Source organism: Triturus cristatus, chromosome 5_2 (assembly GCF_964204655.1).
Source record: "Triturus cristatus chromosome 5_2, aTriCri1.1, whole genome shotgun sequence".
NCBI classification, from domain to species: Eukaryota; Metazoa; Chordata; class Amphibia; order Caudata; family Salamandridae; genus Triturus; species Triturus cristatus.
In genome coordinates, this window is record NC_140588.1 from 275,506,975 (window position 1) to 275,532,758 (window position 25,784).

General features: G+C 42.6%; 1 protein-coding gene across 2 annotated transcripts in view; it reads left to right on the forward strand.

Annotated features, from left to right (window-relative positions):
- DCDC2 (doublecortin domain containing 2) overlaps positions 1 to 25,784 on the forward strand; it is a 568,433-nt gene that overhangs the window by 50,949 nt on the left and 491,700 nt on the right. Inside the window, exon 1 of one of the 2 annotated variants that reach the window (XM_085607043.1) lies at positions 24,213 to 25,719. The exons of the other annotated variant lie outside the window; for it this stretch is intronic. Coding sequence (XP_085463169.1) covers positions 25,418 to 25,719 — 302 coding nt within the window. The 5' untranslated portion in view covers positions 24,213 to 25,417. Of the gene's footprint in view, positions 1 to 24,212; positions 25,720 to 25,784 lie in introns of those variants that run through there. 2 annotated transcript variants of the gene reach the window in all.

Consider the following 25,784-nt stretch of genomic DNA (forward strand, 5'->3'; position numbering starts at 1 on the left):
GAAATGAGGGTCCTTCATACAATGTATTATTGCAGGCACACTTACTCAGTGTACATTCATAGCACACCTTATGTTCAGCACTAATACCTCTATGTACTGTACCCTCACATGTACACATACCTCTGGTACACACATTCAATCTGCGCACACTGGTCAGCACTGAAGGTTTCTTATCTTAACCAGGTTGTGTTAGCTTGTAACACACGCATGGCCAGCACACACACCCAATCAATCAATCAATCAGGGGTTTATAAAGTGTGCTACTCATTTGTGAGGGTCTCAAGGCGCTGGGGGGGGGGGGGAGGGGTGTGTGCAGCTCAGTTCCAGCTCAGTCAGTCAAAAAGCCAGGTCTTGAGGTTCTTCCTGAAGTTGTGCAGGGTGGGGGAGCGTCTGATGTCGACAGGAAGCTCATTCCAGGCCGCACAACTCTTCACCCTTCATGTATTGTACTTCACACAAGCATACATACACCCAGCACATGCAGTCCCTGTGCACACACTGCACAGTACTACATCTCTCATGTATTCCTCTCAGGCATACATATACTCAGCACATGTACTAACCACACATGCACTGGACAGTACTGTACCCTTCCCAGGCACACATACAATCAAGAAAACACAAAAAATATGATAGGGTCTAAGGGAAAGTTTAATGACCTGCCTCAGTTCTAATCCCCTAATCCTATAATTGCAAAACAAATGAAAGGACAATTGATGGGTATCCAAGCTTCGCTCTGAGGTCCTTTTAGATTGCATTTGGATGTCTCTCTCTTCTTCTCTTACTCCCTCTTCTGTCATGTGGGACTTATTAGCCCTCTAGTTACACTCCTGCTCATTCCGTAGGATTTTGCTAGACCCCCAGTTCCTTTCGTTTGTTTTGCACACATACAATCAAAGCAGAGTCACCACTACTGCTCTATGCAGCAATCCACATCTAACTGATGTAGGCCAAGGGTGAGTTTAGAATTGGTAGAACATGATGGTAGCATGTCGAACTTGGAACTAAAATTATTTGTGGCGTGCGTAAAAAAAAGCTTTAAAACAAGTTTTTCAGCCTATTTCCTTTGGAAGTTGTGCTGCAAAATGCACTGTTTGGTTCCACTTGTTTCAAATGCTCATGGTATTGACCCCCAAATGCCAATGGAGAAGGAAAAGTTCATATAGTAGATCAATGTTGACCCTTGGAGTTAACTTCTTAGTACTGGGTATAAGAAGGAGAGCCTGCCTAGTTTATTAGGGCTGTTCTCAGGTCTCAGACAGCAGATTCATTCCTATTCTGATCTTCCGCAAGTCCTATGGTGCTCTAATGAGGGTTGTGTGGTGCCACATTTATGCCTATCGCCAGCCTGTGGGTGAGGGTGATCCTGGCCCCTCACTAACCAATACAGAAAAAGTTTCGAGGGCCAACACTCCCCACTTTGGGCACTTTCAAGATGGTGAAAGTCTTCGCTCTTAATAAAGATGGGCTTTCAGGGCTGGGAGTGGACTTTTCGACAACGATCCCCTCTGGTTATGCTGCTTTAAATAAAGATTTGATGTGGTCTAACTTGGATAGTGAACCTCTGCTAAGGGTCTATATATGCAATTGATTTAACATCCTGAAGATGGTCTGATGGACAAACACGCCACAACAGACCGAAACGCCGACATATCCATCTATTTCCCAAACATTTATTGTTTTGAAGTAACTTTTTCAGTATTTTCAGTTCTGTTACTTATCAGAATATCTTGGAATAGATGTGTACATCCGTGATGAGTAGGTAGATTGTTACATCTTCTCTCATGGTGTTTTGCAACATTGATTGTATTTGACTGTACCCTTTTTGAATTTTATCTATAAAAAATGTACTTTAAAAAAAAAAGATATCCCCGTGTCTTTCGTATATTTTATTCTCATTTATTCATTACTGATGTTTCCAATAATTTGACATATGCATTGATTGTTCTTAAGTTCAAGACCAATCTTGATTGAACATTCAAGTAATTACTTGTGCATTGCATTAGAGTAGGAAGTTTTGAACAAAATCCCCTGTTGGCATCTTTTACTTATCATTGACTTTACTGCCCAAGCCTACAAGGGTATATTGGATTCCCCTTTTCTGTAACCTATACAGTGCCAAGTCAGGCACCTTTGCACCCTGCTGCAGGATTGTTTTATGCAGGAAGGAATTCCTGCAAAAAAGCAATCCAAAGAGGCATTTTCCTCTTTCTTGGGAATGCATCATGCATACAAAGTGGAAGTAGGGAGGAGAAACATTATTTTTCTTCTCATTATGCCATCCTCTGTGAGATGTGTTGTTTTGAACAAAATCCCAGATTTACAAACCTTTGCATAGATGCAATTGTATCAAAACCATGGGTGGATGCCTGGGAACGCCCATTAGGGTCGGCTTTTAGCATTGGTGGCACCTGGTACGAAAATCTTTGTTGGCCCCCATCAAACTTTTTTGTTTGTTGAACATATGTATGTGAATATTGTGTAGATATGTGTGCATGTATGGATTCCTATGTGTACACATTTGGCATGTGTTTGAGAGTGTGCGTGTGGGGACAGTGGTGTAGTTTGGTTGCCATGGGCCTTAGTGCAAGCAAAGTAAATGGATCCCCTCACTAGGTTGACATCTCTATCTGTCAGCTGCCCCCGATATTCCTCAATCTCCTTCAACATAGTCTGCATCTGCCTCATCAAAACTTACTAACATTCTCATACACACACTATTGTATTGTATTTCCACTCCCTTCATTGCATTTCTACAAGTCAAAGCCATAACCTTAAAAAGGATTACCAAAGCCAATATGTTTGGCCATTGTAAGGTACACGCACAAAAAGACATACACTCACACTACTTCTCTCACATAGGTACAACCCTCACGCTGCATTCACACAGGCACAACTTTCAACATGTAGACCACTTACCATGTTCTCACAAAAGACAATGTTAAACCTGCATTTACACACTCACAATGCACTCATAAAACATAGTGGCTAAGCTGCAGTCACACTAACACACTGCTCAGACACAGGTACACTGCTCACTAGGAAGAAGCAGAGTTGTGACAGACGATCGCATAGGATGCACCAGCAGCGTATCTGGTGCATCTGACCACTAGTGCAATTCAAAGCTGTTGAAGTAAACCACACCGAAGCCTGAATGTCCTCTGAGGTTATCTGGTCTCCCATCAGCAACACTTTGACCAGCACCGTAGACTATGTGAGTCTGATCTTTGTGAATGTTTGCAGGGAAGAGTTTTGGAATAAAAAAAGCCTCACTTGCCTTCTAAAAATCAAAGTGGGGCATTTCATTGTAATGCAAGTTTGTTAAAGATAAATAAAAATGAAATAAAGAAAAAGACTAGAAAAAAACATGGCAAACAAATGGGGAGGACATGTGCTTCAATAAGAAATTAAAAAGTAAAGCTTTGAACTTGTCTGCCATCTTGGAACAGTTAAAATGGTAGAGTATACACAATACAGTTTCAAGATGGTGGCATGCTTTTGAAGTTTGCAGTAGTGATGCCTGGGGCTCTGCATAAGAAATTTGTGATCCTGTAGCAAAGGCAGAGGAGCTGCTAGTAGTTTAATCACTCAATTAGCACTAGTCTGCAGTTGCAGGTGAACTACTGGAGGATGAACTAAAGGAAATATTTCCAGAGGTCGATCTCCTCTGAATGCAGAGTAATACAGAGTAAGCAGGCAAAGTAGTATTACTCAAACTACCTCACATCCTAAAGATCAGTGGTTGTCTACTCAGTGGATACAAACATTGGAAACAAAGCCAGTGGCTGAAGAGGACTGATCCATTGCCCAGTTGCATGTATGCTGTTCTGACATGCTGAAGCAATATGTGTGTGACACTGTCGGATGAACAACCTAAGTGGGTTTACCAAAAGCCAGTTTTCTCTAGGCAAGATTGTGTATTACATATGAGATACTTTGAGGCTGGTGAGACAGCTAAAACAGTCTTTTGCTCAGACCTAAAACACACAGAAACAGATATAGTACAGGGAGCGCAGCAGGTCCTTAGCTCACATGCATAAGATATAGAGCACTGGTCAAGAGCATCACAATCTTTCCTGAAAGGGAACTATTGTGTTACTGCAGGACCATTGCAAGTATCATTCAAAGACAAGGAACAAGTGTGGGACTGCAGTGACATCTAGTGCAAACATTCTTCAAAGACATGGAACGAGTGTGGCATGGGGCAGTACCATTTACCGCCTTCCTGAGATACAATGAATAAGCAGAATTTTAGATTTGGTACAAGTGTAAGAAACAAGTCAAGCAAACTTGATTCACACACAGACCAAAATGTCCACACACAAAACAGGCGCATGCTTCCCTTAGACCCACAGAACATATATTGATCTAGACAGGAACAAGCAAGCTTCCTCCGCATGCACAGACGATGGACAGTATCTACAGCAGCAGTCCAAGCCTGTGTGTAAGTACACACAGAAAATGTGCAGCATTTAGCAACAGAATAAATCCCCCCTCGCACACAGCATAAACACTAGATAGCAGCAAAGCAAGCTGATATCCACACACATATATTAAATATGACACTGGCGTATTCGGACAAAAAATTAAGTAAATATCATCGAGATGCAGAAATATCAAGTTTTTATTATCATGATCAACAAATATCATGATGAAGGAATATCGTTGACAAGAATATCAATTTTGTAAGGTAAGTTATATTGATGTAAAAAATATCTATGTTTTTGATATAGTTTACAAAAATATCTATGCTGTTAATATCGATATGAAAAATATCTATGTTGTTAAGATTGTTTACACAAATATTTCTGTTAATAATATCATTTTTAATTATCTTTATGTATTTTAGTTTATGTTTTAATTGTAGATGTCATAAATTGTTTTTAAAATTACTGTTAATGTTTTTTTATATAATTTGCAAATGTTTCGTTTTTTTTATTTATTGTAATTATTTATTGTAGTTTTTAGTGTTGTAGCAGGTTGTACAGGTTGTAGGGGTACAGGATGGGAAGTATATTAATTATAATTAGGGCTCCCGGTTTTATGGTATTTATTTTTTTGCCATTTCCGTCTGTATTTATCCATATTTATTTTTTAGGCATTTTTTCTGTATTTATCCACATTTATTTTTGCCACAAGCAAAAGACGACGCTACAGCTAGTATTTTTCCACATTTATTTAAATTGACCATGCACACATGCGCTCACTTAAACTAGCGATTTGTTGTGGCTTTAGCAGTGCTTTAAATGGTCCGGTACTGAGTAATTTGAAAAGGAGAGTACATGTGCTTCTCAGTTCTGCTATAAAAATACTTTAGGATAGAGTACCGCACCATTCATTGCTATCCCACAATTCTTGGGTTTTGGCGCCTCGGGCCCTGCCGCTCCATTCAGAGACTCGTCATTCTCAAAAAGTGGTTTGAAAAGCAGGGCTTTCGTTAATCGAGGGTGTAAGCGAACATATTTTAACCAGAATGCCGCTGCACAAGCTATTTTTACGAATAAAAATATACGTTTCTACTCAGTCCACCTCTAAATGCATAAAGCGCACCGTTCAGTTTCAATAAAAAGTGCATTCAGTATTTCTCTTGGAGTGAAACAGCAGCAAAACCAAGGGAGGGAGTTTTCTCACTTTAACGTAGCTGAGGGGAGGTTAAACAAACCATCTAAAGCTTTCACTTGGTGGACGTAGAAGCTGTGTCTTTGCTTCTACACTTAGGAGTACATTACATTTGCCTTTAACAATATACTGTATTTATACAGAATGATAACGAAGCAGTTTATATCATAGTGTTAGTTGGATGATGACGTAAACGATGAAGAAGAAGTAGTAAAGAAAAAACTAATTAATCAAAACAAGTTAATGAAATATTCACAAGTATGCACGCACACAACTGGGGGATGCGGCAAGGGTTGTGTGTTTAAAAATAAAACAGACAATATAGTGGCCAGATGATGAGAATTTCTAAACAGGGCTAGTTAGTAATCGATCGGAGTTAAAATGTGCATCAGTGGGCAGAGCTGGGCAACTGTATGGGGCCTGGGATGGGAGGAGTCAGGGGCATTGGGGGAGGCTACAGCATGGGGTGAAAGAACAATAAAGCCTCGTTAACAAGTAAATGGTCTTTCAAAAGACCTGTGAAGTACTCGGGTATGTGTATGCCCCGGAAAGAATTTCCAGCAGAAGGAAGGGGGCATGGTGAAATAACTCTGGATTCGAGCACGGCAGCGCAGCAATATTTTCTAGTATTTTTTCCGTTTTTACATATAAATACAGACAACGGAAAAAATGTTTTCCGTCTGTATTTATATGTAAAAATCAGTTTAAATGGAAAACCGGGAGCCCTAATTATAATTAAGGCTCCCTGTTTTCCATCTTTCTGATTTTTACAGATAAATGTAGACAGAAAACAATGTGTTTTGTGTCTGCATTTATTTTTAAAAGTGGATACATACAGAAAATTGTACTTCTTTTAAGTGACTCTTCATGCTGTATTTCATGAATTATAGCCCAACAGCTGAGCAGATGGACAGCATGGGAAATTAAAAAACAGGATGACATTTCTTTAACTAACTGAATGTGTCAACATACATTTGTGGTATAATGCTAATATTTACCAATGGATGTACTGTTATGTAATATTTGGCAGCTTAAATAGCTAAAACACGACAGACCTCAAAGTATGAGTGCGCGTCTATCGGTTAAATAAATATGGAAATGTACAGTTTTACAACTTCATTTATACACAAAACACAAAACAAATAGGGATAAATACAGATAAAATGGGCAAAAAATAAATATGTATAAATACAGACGGAAATGTTAAAAAATAAATACCGTAAAACCAGGAGCCCTAATTATAGTTATTAATAATATGTTTCATTATTATTAATTATGTAATTGATAATTAATTATGTAAATTTTGTGATGAGTTTATTTTTTGGTATGTTTTAGGTGCAGGTTGTGGGGTCTGTGGGGGTACAGGGTGGGAAGTAACTTAATTATAATGAATTAATAATTAATTTGTAATCATTTAATTGATAATTATAAAAATTGTGTAGTTAATTAATTTTTTTAACTTATGTTTTAGGTGCAGGTTGTTGGGTTTGTAGGGGTACAGGGTGGGAAGTAAATTAATTATAATTAATTAAGAGCTATTTGTTATTCATTGTTTTATTGGTAAATAATCATGTAAATGGTATAATTATGATATATTGTCGACGTGGGTTGTTATATTTTTAGGGCATGAGGATGGGAAGTTAACTAAAAATGTATTTATTGATGAATAATCATTACTTAATTATTAATTATTGAATTGATAATTATGTTATTTGTGAAATTGTCATATTTGCTAAGTTATATTTTAGGTGTGTGTTGTTTACTTTGTAGAGGAATAGAGTGGGAAGTTATTTGCGCAATTTTAAATTAAAGAATATTTTTTTTTCTTTCCTTGTGCCTACTTCAAAAGGGCACAGTATTCTGATGCTAACCCCTGTCTGCTTTATTTAGTAAAAAGGTCAAAAACCTTGGTTGGTTGCATGGGAATGCCCATGCACCACCCATGGTATGCTTCCTTGGCACTACGTAATGCAAAGCAGTGCTATGCACTGCTTAACGTTACTTTCACGTTATTTCCAATGCTAAACAAGTTTAGTGCTGGAAACTAAATCAGAAAAAAAAAGATTTTGTGCCAATATGCATCACTTTTGTGATGCAGACAAAGCATAAAAACTTAGTAGATCTCCCCGAGTTCGTAGTGATACTGAAAAATCCAAGTATCACACAAAGAAAAAGTGTTGTACATAAATGAGTCTTGTTCATTCAGCAGAAGAGTGGGAAGGGTGTAGTATGTAGCTGGTGTTTTTTTTTTAGCAGCACAAATATATTACTAAAGCATGGTAGGGTAGCACAATGTCATTTACAGACTACACATTTACCATTTAAATGACCCTTAAATACGCACAGAGCTGGGACCGGCCACCAGACATGCGGCAGTCCCGCACCGCTAATTAGGATGCGACTGCCACCCTGGCAGTCGCATTCCACATTTCTAACATTGCGGAGGGTGCTGCTTTATGCATCACCCTCCACAATGGTGAAGTGGCATGTTGTGCATTGCCATGCAAAACGTGGCAGGCACCGCGCGGTGCGTGTCACCTTGTGTATGGCAATGGTACCCCCCAAGTGCAGCCCCTGCCCCTCTATCCCCCGGGGGCCCTCAACAGGCCCCCAAAGTGAATCCCCGCCAGCCTTTCCATGGCAGACTTGCCGCCATGGAAAGGTCTTGATTCCGTACCATCCTAATTTGGATGACGGTGCCTGTTAGGCACCGCCACCATATTGATGCCCAATTCATCCCAACCGGCAATCGGAACGATTGCCGACCGGTGGAAAAGCGGCAGACGCACTTTGCGTCCTCCTCGATACCCCCCACCATTATAATATGGCGGGGGGTAAATCGGGTTGCGATGGTAGGTGGATCGCCACCGCAGGGCCGGCGGTGGCGATCTGCCCACCATCCTAATCGACATCATAGTTTTATTGGTAGTGTTTGGAAATTGGGTTTCAGCTAATATTTATCATTTGTGGATCACTAAGTAGAGTGCCTTCATGTGTTTTGATCCTGTTAAAATCTTAGGACCTGATTAAGACTTTGGTGGTCCTGCGCTGGTTTTGTGCTGGCAAACCACTGGCAAAGCTGTCCAAAAGACTGCCTGCCCGATTATGAGTTGAACTTGTGCCGGCAGACAATCCTTTTGCATTTCTCACAGCGGTGCCCTGAAAAAGGGCACCACAATGGAAACAGCAAACATTTTCCAGCACGGCATGGATTGTGACATCCGTGCCAGGCAGGAACTGTGGGTTCCAAGCAAACAGGCAATGCATCCCCATGACAGGGGAGGGGGATGAGGGCCTAGTAGGGCCCCCTTTGTTTCCCCACCACCAGCCTTTCATGGCGGGCTCACAGCCATGAAAAGGCTGGAGTGGAGGAACTCGAAATATGCTCTGAGGGACTGTACCAGTCCCGCTCAGCATACTGTATTGCCATTCTGCCGTGCCACCACCAGGGAACGGCAGTTCCCTGGTGCAGCCAGTGGTCCAATGCCAGAATGATGCAGAAAATCATAATCTGGCGGTCAGACCACCGCCACCTTGAGTCTGGTGGTCTATGAACTGCCAGACTCGTTATCAGCCTCTTAGTGTCCATCATATCAGAGTTAGAAATAAAAGTGCTTTGTTTGTGCTTTCCTAAGTTTTTATTTATTTTGAAGTATTTATGCAGTTACTTTATAGGTATTACAAAGTTGTTATATACTAGAAGAAAATTACATCCTTCAGCTTTTCCTTTCACACTGTCAAGATTGTCATATAAGCTCGTGTTACAAAATCCTTTGCAGTAATCGAAGAAAAGTAAACACTAGTTTCAATTTAAAAGAATAAGCAGCAATGTGCTAGAGGACTAGACTGACATTTGACCTCTAGTCTGTCTTTGAATGCACAGCAGATGTGACAAGATAAAATGAAAATTTTAAGTCATCTTTAATGCTCATTTGCCTTCAGTACTCCAGCATGTTTGATTGGGTGGTGCTGCAGCACCCCTGCACCCATGTTATGTTATGTTACATTATTTACATTTATAGATCGCACAGATACTCAAGAGTGTCCGGGGGCGACACCTAAATGGGAGCTGAGAATCAACGGATAATTAAATAATAAGCAGAGTTTTCAGCTGTTTCCTGGAGAGCTTTGGGTCCTGGATGCCACAAAGGTCCAGGGAAAGTGAATTCCAGGCCACTGCTGCCTTATAAGCCAGATAGCTACCACCCATTCTCGTAAGGCGGAAGCACGCAATAACTGCCAGAAGCTGCGCCGCTGAGCGCAACTGTCTCAGGGACACATAAAACTTGAAACGTGTCCTAAGATATACAGGGCCAAATCCGTACAGGGCTTAACAAGCCAGGGTGAGGGCTTTAACTCTTTCGGCCACAGGAAGCCAGTGAAGATCATGCAGATGTTGCTTTATACTGGATCTTCCCGGAATGTTAAGTAGAGACCTTGCTGCAGCGTTCTGCACTACCTACAGTCTCTTCAGCTTGTACCCTCTCAAGGCAATGTACAAGGTATTCACATAATGAATGCGCGAAAGGATCAGGGCACGGGTAACCATTTCCTTAGCTGCCCTAGGTAGGAGGGGAAGAAATTTCCTGAGTGATTTAAGGGTGCCAAAGCATTGCCCCGCTAGCTTTTCATTCTGTGTAGTGAACCGGAGATCTTCGTTGAACTAGATACCGAGATTTTTGACAGGCTGACCCACGGAGTTGGGCAGTGGATAGTCAGCCAGCCAGAGTCATTCCCTAAACTGAGAAGGAAAGGTCCCGTACAAGAGGATTTCTGATTTGTCCTCATTGCACTTGAGCTGCGCAGAGAGGAGCCATTGGAAAACGGCCGTAAGACAAGCTCTAGCTTGAGTGGGGAATGAGTCGTTTTGCTCCATGTAAAGAGGAGTTGGGTATCAACCGCATATGCGATGATCTTAGCGCCCAACTCCTCCGCTAGATAAATCAGCGGGGTGACATATATATTGAAGAGGAGGGGGCTCAAGGTGGAACCCTGAGGCACTCCAGTAGTCACACTTTGGGGAGCAGATGAGGTCGGGGGCAGCCAGACTTGCTGCGATCTGTCTTCCAGGAATGATTTAAGCCAGTTCCAAGCAGATGCAGAGATACCGATATCTGAGAGACGGGCCAGTAGCAAAGAGTGAGGCACAGTATCGAAGGCCGCAGAGAGATCTAATAAAATCAGAGCCGCTCTGCCACCAGCATCCAAACACTCTCTACTTGCTTCAGAGATTTTGGCAAAGGCCGTCTCTGTACTATATGAGGCACTGAACCCCGATTGAGCTGAATGGAGCAATCCAGAACCTTCAACAAAGTTGATGAGCTGTTTGTTATCAGCTTTCTCACAGACTTTCGCCATGGCCGGAAGGAGAGAGATAGGGCAGTAGCTAGCTGGGTTAGATGGGTCCAAAGAAGGTTTTTTCAACAGAGGCAAAAGTTTGGCCTGCTTCCAATCTAGGGGATCTGTAGGGACATATTGATCAGAGTATTAACCTCCGGATTAACTACCTCAGCAACTAAGGCTAACAACCTGGCCATGCAGGGGTCCGACGGGGAGCCAGATTTCAGTGATTTGAGAATTATCAAGGAGTCTTGTGGAGCAATATGTGAAAAGGCCACCAGGGAGGGTGATAGAGATGAGGTAGATGTTGGAACTTTAAGGAAAGAATTCCCTGCCGGAACGATGGTGCTAATCCTGAAATTTGCCTGGAGCGCCTGAATCTTATCGATGAAAAAACTAGACAGTTTCTCACATCAGGCAACCGAGGTAGGAAGAGTAATAATATCAGCTACGCCCCGGTGTAGAGATGCAGGTGCGTGATTGTGAGTCTTTCTATGTGTTTGGTTTGACAATCATGCGTTACCAGGAAAAACCCAAATCTTTTGTCCCCAATGCATAGTGTGTGTAATCTGGATCACAAGATGAAAGGTACTCTGTCTGCTGCAGATGAAATATGTTGTGAAGATAACTGAAAAATGAAGCATTGTCACAAGGTTGAATGTGGTCTGATGTCATGGAAATCAAAGGGCATATTTAATAACCTTTCACGCAATGCAGGGCAGGAAGCAAAGTTTCTGCCCTGCATTGCGTGAAAGACAGAGAGCAGAAATGCTCTATTTTACAAAGATGTGGAGCATTTCTGCTCTCTTCTTGCACTGGTCCACAATGTGCAGCCTAGCGCCAATGCAGGCACCCTTGCACCACATTGCAGGATTTGTTTTGTGCAGGAAGCACCATGTGATCTTCAAGGAAGATTACACTGCCTCCCTTCATTCCACAAACTCCACATTCTCATGGCTACTTGCAAGGCACCTGTGTGTCCTGCAGGATTCACTTGGCCCTTCTCCAGAGGTACCTTCCACAGGAGCAGTCCATAACTTTCTCCTATAAGCTCGCTCTTAACTGTCACCCAGAGGGAGCATGGAGGCCAGAGACACAAGTCCACAGAGTGCATGTCAGTACAAGTCCAGAGTGTCCCACCACTCCCGATAAATGTTCACCCACAAGGGGTTTGTCCGTCCTGATATTCTGCAAGTTCCAATGATTTTTTGAGTTATTCCATTGTGCAGGGTTTTTTTAGGAGGGGTGGAATGCTCCAAAAATGGACACCTCTTCCCAAGCCAAAGATGTCACATCATCATTCCTCCCCTTTCCCAGCCTTCCTGCACAGCATTTTGGAAATTTTCAAGATGGAAGCTTCATGTCGTCACATCTCTCTGATAACATTAGCCTGCCCCTCAATGCCACTTCAAAAATGGTTAATTCTAACCAAAACTACAAAGGAGAGCTCTCCTGTGAGTGGTGCCGGAGGTCTAGTTGCCTCCCTTTGTTTCTCTGAGGAAGGGCATGCTCTGGCTTCTCAGTGAGTGGGTACTAATTAGCTCATGCCAATTTCTCCCCCACCCTCTTCCTCTCCCAATAACAGGATTAATCCCATTCAAATGGTGCTATCGTATGGGGGAGATTTTGATCTACTTGTTGCCCAGCAGAGTAATCAACTTGGCCCAGCAGAATAGTACAGTGCCCAAATCTTCTTAGGGGCTTGCTCACGAAAATGCTTCAACACGGAATGTACATGACAGAGTGCAAACATGGCCAAATTCATATTATATTTGCCCACAGTTCTTTTGTTCACCTACAGAAACGTTTGTCTAGATTGATCCAATACAAAATTGGTATTTTTTCCCCTACAGTGTGAATACAGCAAAATACTACTGACTACTGGCTTAGAGTGAGGAACTACAGGCTCACACTATAGTCAAAATGAAATGGGGATATATCTGTTTTAAAAGTCCAATTAAATACTAAGGCCAGCACAAACATAATCAAATTATTAAAAGTCCCATTTATGACATGCTACAAGTGCAAACATACTAGTCTAAATTAGACAATAGCCACACTCATTCAGTTAGCATATGGGTGCACATTGGTGTACAAACATGATCATATGTAACCAGCACAGAGCCTCCTAGCCCAGCTGTACTGTCATGGACCTTTTTTTAAAGGGCAGTGTTGGACTTGGCCCTTTTTACAGGGTCATCCCTAAACTTTTTGCCTTTCTCCTAGCCTTGTTTCTGACATGATGTTGGTGATTTTAGGACTCTGGGCACTTTAGCACTGCTGTTCAGTGTAAAGTGTGTGTGCTCTTTATGTTAAAGATGGTAAGATTGGTCTACACCTGTTTGGCCTATTTAATTTACCTGTCAGTCCCTTGTAAAGTGGTATCTCATATACCAAGGGCTGGTAAATTAAATCCTACTGGTGGCTTGCAGCGCTGATTGCGCCACCCACCAAAGTAGCCTTTCAAACCTCTCCCAGGCCTCTGCCTTTGCAGGGCATGTGCGCGCAGTGTTACTGTCGCTGTGACGTGGCACCTAAGGTGTGTGCCATGTCTGTGAACCCCTTTTACTACATTTCAGTCACCCCTAAGGTAGGCCCTCGCTAGCCCTATGGGCAGGGTGCATTGTAGGTAAAAGATAGGACATGTACCTTAAGTGAGTGACATGTCCTGGTAGTGACAAACAGACATTTTGGTTTCTCACTACTATAGGGCTGCCCTCCCATAGAAATGCATTGAGGATTCCTTGATAAGTGTTTCAGTGGTAATTCCTGATATGAGAGGCACAGTGTGGTCAAGTTTGGTATGCTTGAAATAGTAATAATAAATGCTACGCAATGGTGTGTGCAGATTTATTATAACTATTTTAGAAATGCCACTTTTAGAAGTTGGCATTTCTGTATGCTTTGTGTCTGCGTGCCTGATGTGAATTGCATGTCTGGCTTCTGAGTGGCAGGGGCTGGTGAGGTGTGTATATGGCTCCAGGAGGGGCAGGGTGAGTCAGCACTAGGCTGAATGGGACATCTGCATTTGGAGTAGCGGGAGGAGTAGTCCCTGGTCCCTGAATAAGCCTGTGCCTAGCCTGTACAATGCTGGCTCCGCCCCCTGTGGTGTGTCTGATGACGAGCCCCCACCTGACAAAGGGGAAGAGGAGCCTTGTAAAGAAAGTGCTCCAATTGCCCCCTGAACCAGTTGCATCTGGCTCCCCCCAAAGCCCTGTACTGCAGACAAAGGAAATAGGAGTATAAATATAGGGGCTGTGACCCCATGAAAGTTCAGCAGTGCTTGTGCTTACTTGGGCTGGGGGGGACCCTCTGCCAGGAGGAACCACCATGGGACCCAGCTGCATCTTCTTGGGGGTCCCTGCATGCTGGTCTGCCTGGCTGCGCCCTGCTGGGGTGTCCCCAGCCCCAAGGACTTTTTCCTGCCTGCTGGATTCCTTGCCCAGCTTTACCCCAGGAACTTTGAGGGGCTTAGCGCCTCGAGATCGCTATATTTTGTTTACTGGAGCCCCAGAGGAGGGGACTGCAAGACTGCCAAGGAGAGAGGAGCGTGTGGCCTGGCAGCGTGGGGCTGCGACGTGCCCTGAGGGAACCCCGGCCTGTGGGATTCCCCCTGCGCATTCTGCTTTATTGCGGCAGGAGCCCACCCTGCAATTGCAGCAGCAGTGGTGCTTATGTGAAAAGCGGGTGCCCACCCCGCCTGTGTGCTCATTTGAAAAGTGGGTGCCCACCCCGCATTGCTGCCTATTTGGAGCGGGTGCCCATCCCGCGTTTTGAATTTGTTTAGCGGGAGCCCACCCCGGGTCTTAGCTGATCGGAGCGGATGCCCACCCCGCTTTTATGCATTTTTAAGCGGGTGCCCACCCCGAATTGCCGCCTTTGCGGCAGCCTACCGCACATTTGTGCTTATGTCAAGGCAGGAGCCTACTCCGCCGCATTGTGCCCCGAAGTGAGCCTACCGTGGGCTTGTGTTGCACCACCGAGACCCGAGGCCGGAAGCCAGGCAGTGAAGGTCTGACTGTGGGTGGGGCCGTCCGAAGAAAGGAGCACCAAGGGGGAAGCCAGGCAGAAGCTGTACCTGGTTGTGGGCAGAGTCCCATGACGGAGATCACATCGGGAACCCCTTGAAGGCTTCGCGTTTGGGGGAAGCAGGACTCCTCCTTCCCAGGCCCATACCGAAAGGAGGAGGCCAACGAGTGACCAACAGGAGGGTGCAGCGTCCCCCGGTCCATCACCGCTGAGAGCTACGGAGTCCGCAGGAGGAGTGCAGACCTCGCTCCAGGTGTCACCGAGGAGTTGGTGCAGCTTGCAGGTGGCGGGTGAGTTGATGCCTCTCGCCCCTATCATCCTTGTGGGGTAGTAGCCTTGAGCAATTGAATTGCCCATGCTGGGAGGGGACAGGCAGTGCCTCCCCTTCCCTGACCTAAAAAGGAACATTCCTTCTGGCATCACGGACTGGGCAGGGAGTACACCTCCAAGGGGGTCCCTGTCCGGTTGAATCAGGTGGGGCAGGCTTCCCTCACGCTTTTGTCCCCAGTGTGGTACTCCTCAGGACAGGCGCGCAGCGCCTTGGGAAGGAATGGTGGCTCAGTGATTTCGGATTTAGGGGACACAACGGGATTTATGTCTAATGTGATGCCTACAATGATTATTGCATAATGTGATTATGCTGGTGAGGCCTATTGCGTAATGTGTTTATGCTAATGAGGTTTGGGCCTAATGTGATTTATTGCCTAATGTCATGCTATGATATTTTAGGATGGTGTCTAATGCTAATGTGATAATGCTTAGGTCATTATGGTACCAGTAGTTACTGGTTGTGTTTTACATTTACTTACCTGGTCTGATGGTTCTGACCGTGGCCCGATTGGCCTGGTCCTGTATATAATCCCCTGTGAATATTGCCTAGTGCCAGTTAGCATAGTGCATATTGAGTGATTATGTTTCTAATGTGTTTATGATATTACAAAGGCTATTTTTATATATAACCTTGTGTGGAGTTTCTTTTGTGGTGTGCCTAGTGTGTTGCTACTGTGTGTGTGTGTTGTGCAAACGCTTTGTACATTGCTTCTGGGATAAGCCTGACTGCTCATGCCAAGCTATCAAGGGGGTGAGCGGGGGTTATCTTCAGCGTGTAACTCCCTTGCCCTGACTAGAGTGGTGGTTTCTGCCTGGCTTAGGCGCAAGCCCTAGCCAACCAGAAATCCCATTTCTAAAAGCAGGCACTGGCTATCAGGTCTCAAGCTCAATTTACCAGAGTTTATAATGAATGAGACGCGTTAATAAAACTTACAGCAGTGTTAACGCTTTTACCGTTGCGGTAATTCTGCCGCTGGGCGTTCCATTGAGTGGGCGGGACCGCGTCGGCTAACGGACGTGTGCAGCACTACTGAGGCAGTGCTTGCGACGGCCGTTGCCCGTCGGGCGCAACAAACAGGTTAATATATATTTTATTTTAGATATATTTTTATTTCGATATTTTTTACATCTATATTTTTTTTCTTCGATATTTTTGTACTTACCTGTTTAAGTTTAGGGAGTCGATATTTTTGCATTCTATATTTTTACTTCGATATTTAGAACATCGATGTTTGTTACATCGATATTCTATCAGTGAACCGTGGCAGGCTCCTCGCGGGGCCTGCCACACTGTGCAGGGATGTTCGGGGGGGCACCATAGGTGTCCTCCGAGCCCAGATGCGGAGGGCCAGGGGAGAAGGGGGCCCTGGTAGGCACCCCCAATTTTTCTTTCCGACAGCCTTTCCATATTGGAAAGGACGACATGGAAAGGCTATCAGAAACTGACATCATAATCTCGACAGCAGAAATGCGGTCCTTAAGGGATTATCAGGAGTTTCCGCCCAACCAGTGGGCCCCATGAGCCCATGGGAAAGCATTGGTCGGTATCTCCGACAGCACGCAGCGTAATGCGTTGGTCGGACCGCAGAGGTAGATGCCGTCAGTTGTGGACAAACCGTATTGTAATTTGACCCTCAGTGTTATATGTAACATTATTAACAACACTGTACAAGTCGTGGTTTGGTTCCCACTGGCCCCTAATGCGCAAAACAGTTCATGGTTAGGTGTGTCATTCCACAAATGAAATTACCTCATTCTCACATATTCTAACTTACAAATCTTATTCATGAAAAATCATTTAAGTAAAATGTAACTACATTCTTAAATACTTAGGTATTCTTTAATTCCTAAAGTCAGTATAAATGAAAAACGAAAATCTAAGCATTTCTAACTTAACATGGGCATATATGGAAGCCTTGTGCTCCCATTTGCCTTTTTTTAAGTTTCAAAGCTTTATTGAATAACAAAAAGAAAAATAAATACAGACGGCTGGCAAGATGCAACTAGAATAGATAAATGATGAAGTACAATGCACAACCAGCAATAAGAACAGAAAGGAAAGCTGTTTTCTATTTTATAATAACAAGAAAGGGGAGAAACAAAGAAAAAGAAGGGGGAGAAGGGAGAGGAGGTAATGCATAACAATAGAGGATTATAAAACCATGTGTATAACAAATTAGAACAATAATATGCCAACAAGAATTCAATGGAAAAAGAACAGAGAAATAAAACAATTATGGAGGTTTAAAGTTTCCAGCACGATTACAAGAGCCTTGTACATTCTTTTTCAAATATGTTGTGAGTGGCACCAAAAAAGATCTCTATTAACAAATGGATTGGAGAAGGAGGCAAAAGCAATATCAAGACGGTGATAATTACATACATTTTTCCACCAATGTTGGACAGAAAGTTTTGAAGAGTCTTACCAATTAAGTGTAATTTGTTGAAAGACTAGGGCTAGCATAAGGTCAAAAAGACCATGGTTATGCAAAGGAAGATCTAGGGAGTCTAATAAACATCCTAAGAAGAGGGTTATAGTGGAAAAAGGAAGGCGGACCTTAAATATAAGAGAGATATAATACCAAATTTTCTTCCAAAAGGCAATAACAGTGGGACAGGAGAAGAGAAGATGCATTAGATCAGCAGAGGGGGATCACAAATCCAACAGTTCGTGTTAGTGGAATGAGAAAAATTAGCAATAGTAGTAGGGGTAAAATAAAGTCTGTGATATAAGAAAAACATAAATTGAGTGAGAGAGGTGGATCTAGAAATTTTGAGAGATCGTCTCCAGAATTTGTCCCAAAAAGTGATGCTCCAATCACAGCCCAGATCAGATTCCCATGAAGGTTTCAATTTACTCTTAGGGCGAGAAGGATCGGGGAGAAGAATGTGCTTAGGAAGGGTAACAAGAATCTTAAGAAGATAATTGTCTTCTGAGGATCAAGGAATAGAAGGAAGAGAGTAATATATGTCAAGAATGATCATCATAAGAGAAGAGAATCTGTGCCAGAAGGAACGAGGGCAGTTAAAAGTAGATTGAAATTGAGGAAATGAACAGGGGGATATACCATCAAATAGGTCTTTGACCCAAACTATTCCCCACAGCCTCCAGGATTTCCAAAAGAAAGGTCTATTATCAATAGTAATAAGACAATTGTGCCATAAAGGGGAACATAAAAAGGATTCTTTCGAATTAATTGCTGGTTGAGTAAGGGGTTTTATTAAGGAGCATGTATGTTTAGATAAAGGAAGAGAAGTCTGAGGAGTTTTGGCAGAAAAAAACAAAATTTCCTTCAGAGAAAAAGGTAGAAGCAAAGAACGCTCAATAGTAAGCCATAAGGGGGTGAAGGAGGAGGAAACAGTGAGCAACCATTTTGAGGCTTGACGAAGGGTAAAGGATTTATGATATTTCCGAAAATCCGGAAAATTGACTCCACCGTTGGATTTTGTTTTCCGAAGAAATGATAAGGGCAATCTAGACTTTTTACCATTCCAAAGGAATTTGGAAAGAAGAGAGTCTATCTTTTTAAAATAACAAGAAGGGATAAAAACAGGAAGCATAGAGAAAATATAAAGTAGGATAAGAGTAATCATCATTTTAATGGAATCAAGTTGTCCCCACCATGAAAGAAATAAAGGGTTCCAAGAGGAAAGTAACTTATCAATATGGGCAAAGCATTAGTCACATTAAGTGTGACTGAGGAAGGTATAGAATTAGAGTACTATATTCCTAAATATTTAATTTTTTAACTATTCCACAAGAAACCAGTGGAGGAAAAAGAGTGATGTGTACAAAATTTTGTGAGGGGGAGGATTTCAGTTTTATCCACATTATTCTTATAGCCCGAGACTAAGGAGAATGAGGAAATTTCATGTAATAATGCAGGAATAGATAAATCAGGGTTGGAGATAAAAAGTAAAATGTCATCAGCATACGCCGGAAGTTTTAAATGGTGGTCCCCATAAGAAAAGCCGGAGATAGAATCGTTATTGCGAATTGAAGACAATAAGGGATCAAGAACTAGAATAAAAAGGAGAGGGGACAACCTTGACGGAACCCACGCTGTAGAGAGAAATAGAATAGAATATAACAAGGAGATGAGGGATATTATTTTAGGGTCGAAACCATGCCAATTAAGGGTATGAAATAATAAAAAGGACCAATCTGCCCTATCAAATGCTTTTTCCGCATCAACGGAAATAGCTGCCAGGAAAGTGGAAAGAGAGGGATTTTGTTTAAAACATTAAGAAATAATCGAGAATTATCCAAGGTAAGTCTACGTTTAACAAAGCCACATTGTTCTTTACTAACCAAGTAAGGCAAAAGGGGTTCTAACTTCAAAGCGATTAATTTAGCAAATACTTTATAATCAACATTGACAAGGGCTATGGGACGATCATTTTTGCAATACTTAGGATCTATACCTTATTTGTGTATCAAACATATTGTAGTGTCTTGGAAAGTACCACTCGCCACGCTAGAGAGAGAAAAGCAATGAAAAAGATGAAGGAGTTTAGGAAGTAAGAAAGCAGAAAAATGAAGATTGAACTCGACCGTGAAGCCATCTAGACCAGGATATTTACCTTTCTTTAGAACTGACAGGGCAGAAGAAATTTCTACAAGAGATTGGTCCGATTTAAGGGTAGAGAAATTAAGAGAATCATTAGAAGGGGGGATAGAAGCAAGATAAGATTGAATAGAAGAAACAGAAGGAGGGAATTCTGAGGTACATAAATCTTTATAGAACAACATAAATTCATCAAGGATATCTGCATCTTAATGAATAGGTTTCCCATCGGAAGAAAATATGGAATCAATTAGAATACGATCTTTCCGAAATTTAAGATAATTGGCTAGCAATTTACCCATTTTATTACGGCCACCATAATAGCAAGCGCTGCTACGCAGAAGTATAGATGAAGCATTATCAGTGGTAGTTTTATTAATTTGAAATTTAGCACAAACAAGTTCTTGGATAATAGAGTCTGAAGGAGAAGTATAAAATGTGTGTTCCAAGGATTTGATATTTGCAAGTAAAGATTTGTGTTGTTGGCTGAAACGTTTCTTTTTTTGGGAAACAAAATCAATAATGAAACCTCGAGCAGTAGCTTTAAAGGAGTCCCAAATTATATGATAAGGAGTATTGGGATTATCATTTAGAATAAAAACTTCTTCGGCAAAGGAAGTAAATGCAAAGGAAAAGAGAGGATCTAGCAAAAGGGAGTTTTTAAAGTGCCAACTAGAAGATCTAGGCTGCAGAGGTAGCAAATCAAAATCAGTGACAATCGGAGCATGATCAGAGATAACAATGGGTTCAATTGAGGAAGAGATAAGATTTTGAGAAAGAGATTGGGAAAGGAAGATATAATCTATGCGGGAAAAAGAGTTATGAGGAGGAGAGAAGAAGGAAAAGTCAATAGTGTCAGTATGGGAAAGCCTCCATGTATCAACAAGATGAGCTTGCGAGATCGAGTGAAGAAATTGTTTGTGGGATTTATGAGGGGTAAAACATACCTGTGATTTTCTGTCAATAAAAGGGTCAACAACTTGATTGCAATCGCCTCCAAGAATAAAAAAATAATCTCTAAATTGCATACATTTTTGTGTAATAGAAGTCCAAAAGGAAGAGTCTGGTTGCGTAGGGTCATAAACATTATACGGTCAAAGAAATGTTATTAATAAGCAACTTGACTAAAATCCATCGCTCTTCTGTGTCAGTTTCTTGGGTGATAAATTTACATTTCAATTTTTTATGACACAAAATGATAACACCATTTTTTTCAGATAGAGTGGGGAAGACTAAGACAAAACAAGCCCAGCCCTTTTTTAATTTTAAGGCTTCGGATTCTGTGAGATGGGTCTCTTGTAGAAAAACCAAGTCAGGATTGTAAGAAGCAAGATGAGATAATATTCTCTGTCGCTTAATTGAGTTAATGAAACTTTTCACATTCCAAGAAATAACTCTGAATGAGAAAAGATCAACAATATATATAGAACAATACGTTCATCAGTGAGATAATAATCAAAAAGAATGAAAATTAAAAAATAAATAAAGAAGAAGAGTACACTGAAATGAAAGTACAGAAAGAAAAGTCACAAGGAGAAAAAGGAATGGAGTGAGAGAAAATGCCAGGTAACGAGGTGAAGAGAAGAATATGAAGAGAAAATAATAAAGGGACACCAAAAGAAAAAAGGAAAGGAAGACACCAAAGAATAAAGAGGAAAAAGGGAAAAAAGAGAAGAGTAAGAAGAGACAGTACATGTCAAAAAGCGACTGTAATACATACCAATATGGGGGAACACAAGGAATAGGTGAGAGGTGGCAATGGACAACAGGGACGGCACACCCAACAGAGGCAACACACCACACCAGAGTATCAAGGAAACATACTCAGGGGTGGGAGGGGAGGCAGGAACAGTAAGGAGTCGAAGGAACCTTTAATAAGAATCAAAAGGTTACATAAATAACATGTCATGGAACTAAATAGCCTTGAACAAAAAGTAAAGAATCCAAAAAATACAAATAGAGTCAAGTATTCTGGGAAGGACCAGCGATCTCCATCGAAGAAGACGAATGAGAATGGATACATTTCCTAAGGTCAGCAGGGCCTTCAAATGTAGAAGTTTTATTCATGAAGGTGACTTTAAATAAGCATGGGTGGAATAAGCCATATCAAGCACCCAAGGACTGAAGAGCGGGGCGAAGATCCAGGAATTCTTTGCGTTGCTTGGCAGTGGACGAGGAGACATCCTGAGAGATAAAGAGTTTGGTGCCCAACCAGTTCAATTACTTCATGGCTTTAGCACCGTTGAGAACCTGTAGAAGATCTGTGAATTGGAGAAATAGGAGAATCATTACACAGGGTTTGGATGGAGCAGAAGAAGAAGATAAACGTGGACCCAGTCTATGAGCTCGTTGAATATTCAATTTGGTAGTAGCAGGAAGATTCAAGAGTTGTGGAAGAAAGGAGGTGAAGTACGATACCGGATCATCACACTCAAGACTCTCAGGAAGACCATACAGGCAAATGTTGTTCAGGCGATTTCTATTTTCAAGATCTTCAGAAGCTCTTCTTAGTTGCAGGACCTCCCTCTCCAAACATGAAATTCTGGAGGACGAATCCTGTACTTCGCTGATTTGTTGTTCCACCATGGTGAGGCGAGAATCCATAGCTGACCATTTATTATCCATCGCTTGCAAACAAGAGTTAGTATCCTCAATAAATGATCTGAAAGCTCTAATTTCCTCCAGGACTATATCCAGCGAAACAGGAGAGGCAGGTTTGGGGGGAGAGGGAGGATCCTGTTTAAAACGTTTGACAGTAGACGATGGTGGTTGGGTTTTGGACCCCATATTTGGAGAAGCTGAAGGACTTGAAGACGTCGTTAGAGGAAATGCCTCAGAAGATTACGAAGAAAAAATACTAACTGTTGCGGAGATGGAAGAAAGTACTGTGTCGCTAGGGTTAAGCTTGTTAGAGGAATGAAGTAACTTCTTGCTCCAACCCATGAAACAGCACAGTTACAGATCAAGAAACAGGATGTAGCGCAGGAGAAAATAAGTGACGCAAGTTTTAAAAGCAGAGTCTGAATGATGGAATATTGAATGAGATCTTCAGATGAAGAGAAAATGCTCAGGAAATATCACCAAAAATTGGAGAAATATTGAAAAGAAAAGTACAGCCCAGGGCGCATAATATTGAAGAGCTGAGGTAAAAACCATGCATGGGAGAAAAAACAAAATGGCGGCCGCAAAGCCCCAGAGAGTCACCTGAGAGAAAACAGAGGCATTGTCAGGATGCAGACATTAAGAAAAGCAGCCTCCCACAGCGTTGGTATTCCGCTTCAGGAATACATCAAAGAAGCGCCGAAAAACGATGTTGGCAACGCAGAAATCGGACCCAGAGGCTCAGTGCGGCGCGTAGCTCCGTCAGGCGGCGGCCACCTTGGGTCGCAGCGTACGACTCCCTTCCCATTTGCCTTTTTAAAAATGTGACTTCTTGTTTTAGGCCTACATGTTATTTCTACGCATTACTTGCATTAATTTGCGTTTATAAAACCACTCTGTCAGTACTGACTAAGAAAATGCTCATAATACTGTGAAGAAATGTTGCATCCTATGGAAAATATGGAAATCAGAAAATTGTGTCAATAATGTGATGCCATGGAGTGAATGATATTTCAGCATTATAATGCGCCGTGAGAACTATGCACCATACGAATTCGCCATAAAATTCTTAGGTAGTGGAATAATGTCTCAGAGAGTAATGTACAAAGATACTCACAGTACTTACTGCACGGCACAAAAATGTCCTACAAGAATACTGTTGCAGAGGGCAATACCATTGACAATCAGGTGCCAGAATAATAACAATTATCAGAAAATAATGTGCCCACTGGAAATCCCAGAAAACCGAAACATATATTCCCTTTAATAATATTGTCCTAAGTATTAAGATTGACCAACTGTGATACAAGTCTGTAATGGCACAGAAAAGCTAAAACCGGTGGAATTATAGGCATCAGAACAACAGTAGTGGTTCGATTAATTTTAACATTACTTTGACAATATCATAGGATAACATTTTCCCCAGCCAAATTTCCATTCCAGAAAGACATTTTTTGCGGTGCCTGGCTATGTTGGAATGTTCTCTGTCTGGTACATGCAGCGTCCTTGGAGTTGCGTAGATAAGAGGATGGAGAAGACGAATGCTTGTACCAGTGGGAGTGTTTGCATTGCCCCCCGCTTGCGGCCTTCCGTTCACACCTCTCTCCTGGCGTTGCCGGTTGCTCAGGTGACAGGCACCCTCCTGGGTCAGAGGGGAGGAGGCGACGCAGAGCCGTCACCTGCCCTGCTTCTACCCACAGAGTAGGTCCGTGGAGTGCTGCCGGAGAAGCTCCGTCAAGCTCTCCTGCTCGAGCGGCAGCCTCGAGGGGGTTGCTACGGAGACGGAAAAAATAACAAAAGTTTCTCTGGGAGCTGCTCCCCGAGCAACAGCCCGCGCCTCCTTCCCCCAGCAGAGGCAGGCACAGGACGGAGCCGGGGAGAGGCACACGCTGAGCACCTCCCGCAGCCGCCCGACGGAGTCCAGCACCTGCCGTGCCAGCACCGCGCGCGGGCAAACCTCCCCTTCATCGCTAGCCTCTCAGGACCTGCCCCACAACACCCGTCCGCGCGGCTACTATTCTGGACCTCTCGCCTGCCGTACTTTTTAAAGATGCCTCTCCCGGGCTGCCCGCACTTCTGCGAACCCCGCGTCTGTCTATAAATCAGGGGAGCTTTGACTTTTTTCATTTTTTTTTACTGTTTTCACAAATCACGTTTATAAGTCGAGCTTTTTGGATGCTCTTTTGTGGATGTGACCTATTCAAGACAAAAACGAAAAAAGCTTTATGGATTGATGGATCGGTTTAGAAATCGCTAGAAAAGGAACTCAAACTAAACAGTCCATCTTCCTTTATAGTCACCTTTCTCATCAAACCACCCTTAACGAAAAATACATTTATTATCATTCAAAGGGGGTGTGTTTTTCCCATTTCCAGTGAGAGCAGTGAGGAACGGATCTCTTTACTTATTTATTGTTTTTATACTTTATTTTTAATATTTAATAACACTTCTCGCTGGTTCTCTCTAGTTCCGCCTGCCACCCCTAACTAACCAGGTGCTTAAACTGTATTGTTTAAATCTACCCATCTATTCACATGCAGTTTGGTTTAATTTCTTTTATTTTTGTGAAGATTCTATTCACATGCAGTTTGGTTTAATTTCTTTTATTTTTGTGAAGATTTCCAGTGGCCGTTTGGACTTTGCCCTCAACCATTATTTGAATTTCTTTATGATTACAGCAACATTTAAATAAACAGAAGTTTCCCTTCCGACTATAGCACTTTTAAGGTAATACTGTTAGTTTCGTAAGTGAATTGAACAGCTGCTACTTGCTAAGTCACAATTTCAGAGGAGTTGCACACCTGTGCGTCTGCTGCCTGATCACTTCCTTTTTCTCTAAAGTTGCTCTCAATCTTGACCCCCAAAGGATCGCAGAGCCTTGTGTCTGCAGGTGGACTTTTAAAGGCGGGCTGAATAGACTTGGCTTAGAGATGGCCATGAATGGTGGGACCCGTGCCCCTAGCCTGTCGCAGCAGCCAGCGGTGAAGAGTGTGACAGTATTCCGCAACGGAGACCCCTTCTACCGTGGTCGCCGTATGCTCATCCACGAGAAAAAGGTGGGCAGCTTCGAAGTCTTCCTGCGGGAGCTATCCGGTGGGGTTGGAGGTCCTTTCGGTGGGGCTGTGAGGAATATCTACACACCCCGCGCTGGACACCGCGTCAAGTCACTGGAGGACCTGCAATCGGGCGAGCACTATGTGGCCGGTGGTGGCGAGTGCTTTAAGAAGATTGAGTGAGTCGAATTACTGAAAAAATTACATGACTGGTGTGATATACAGCTCCCTACTGTATTGGTGT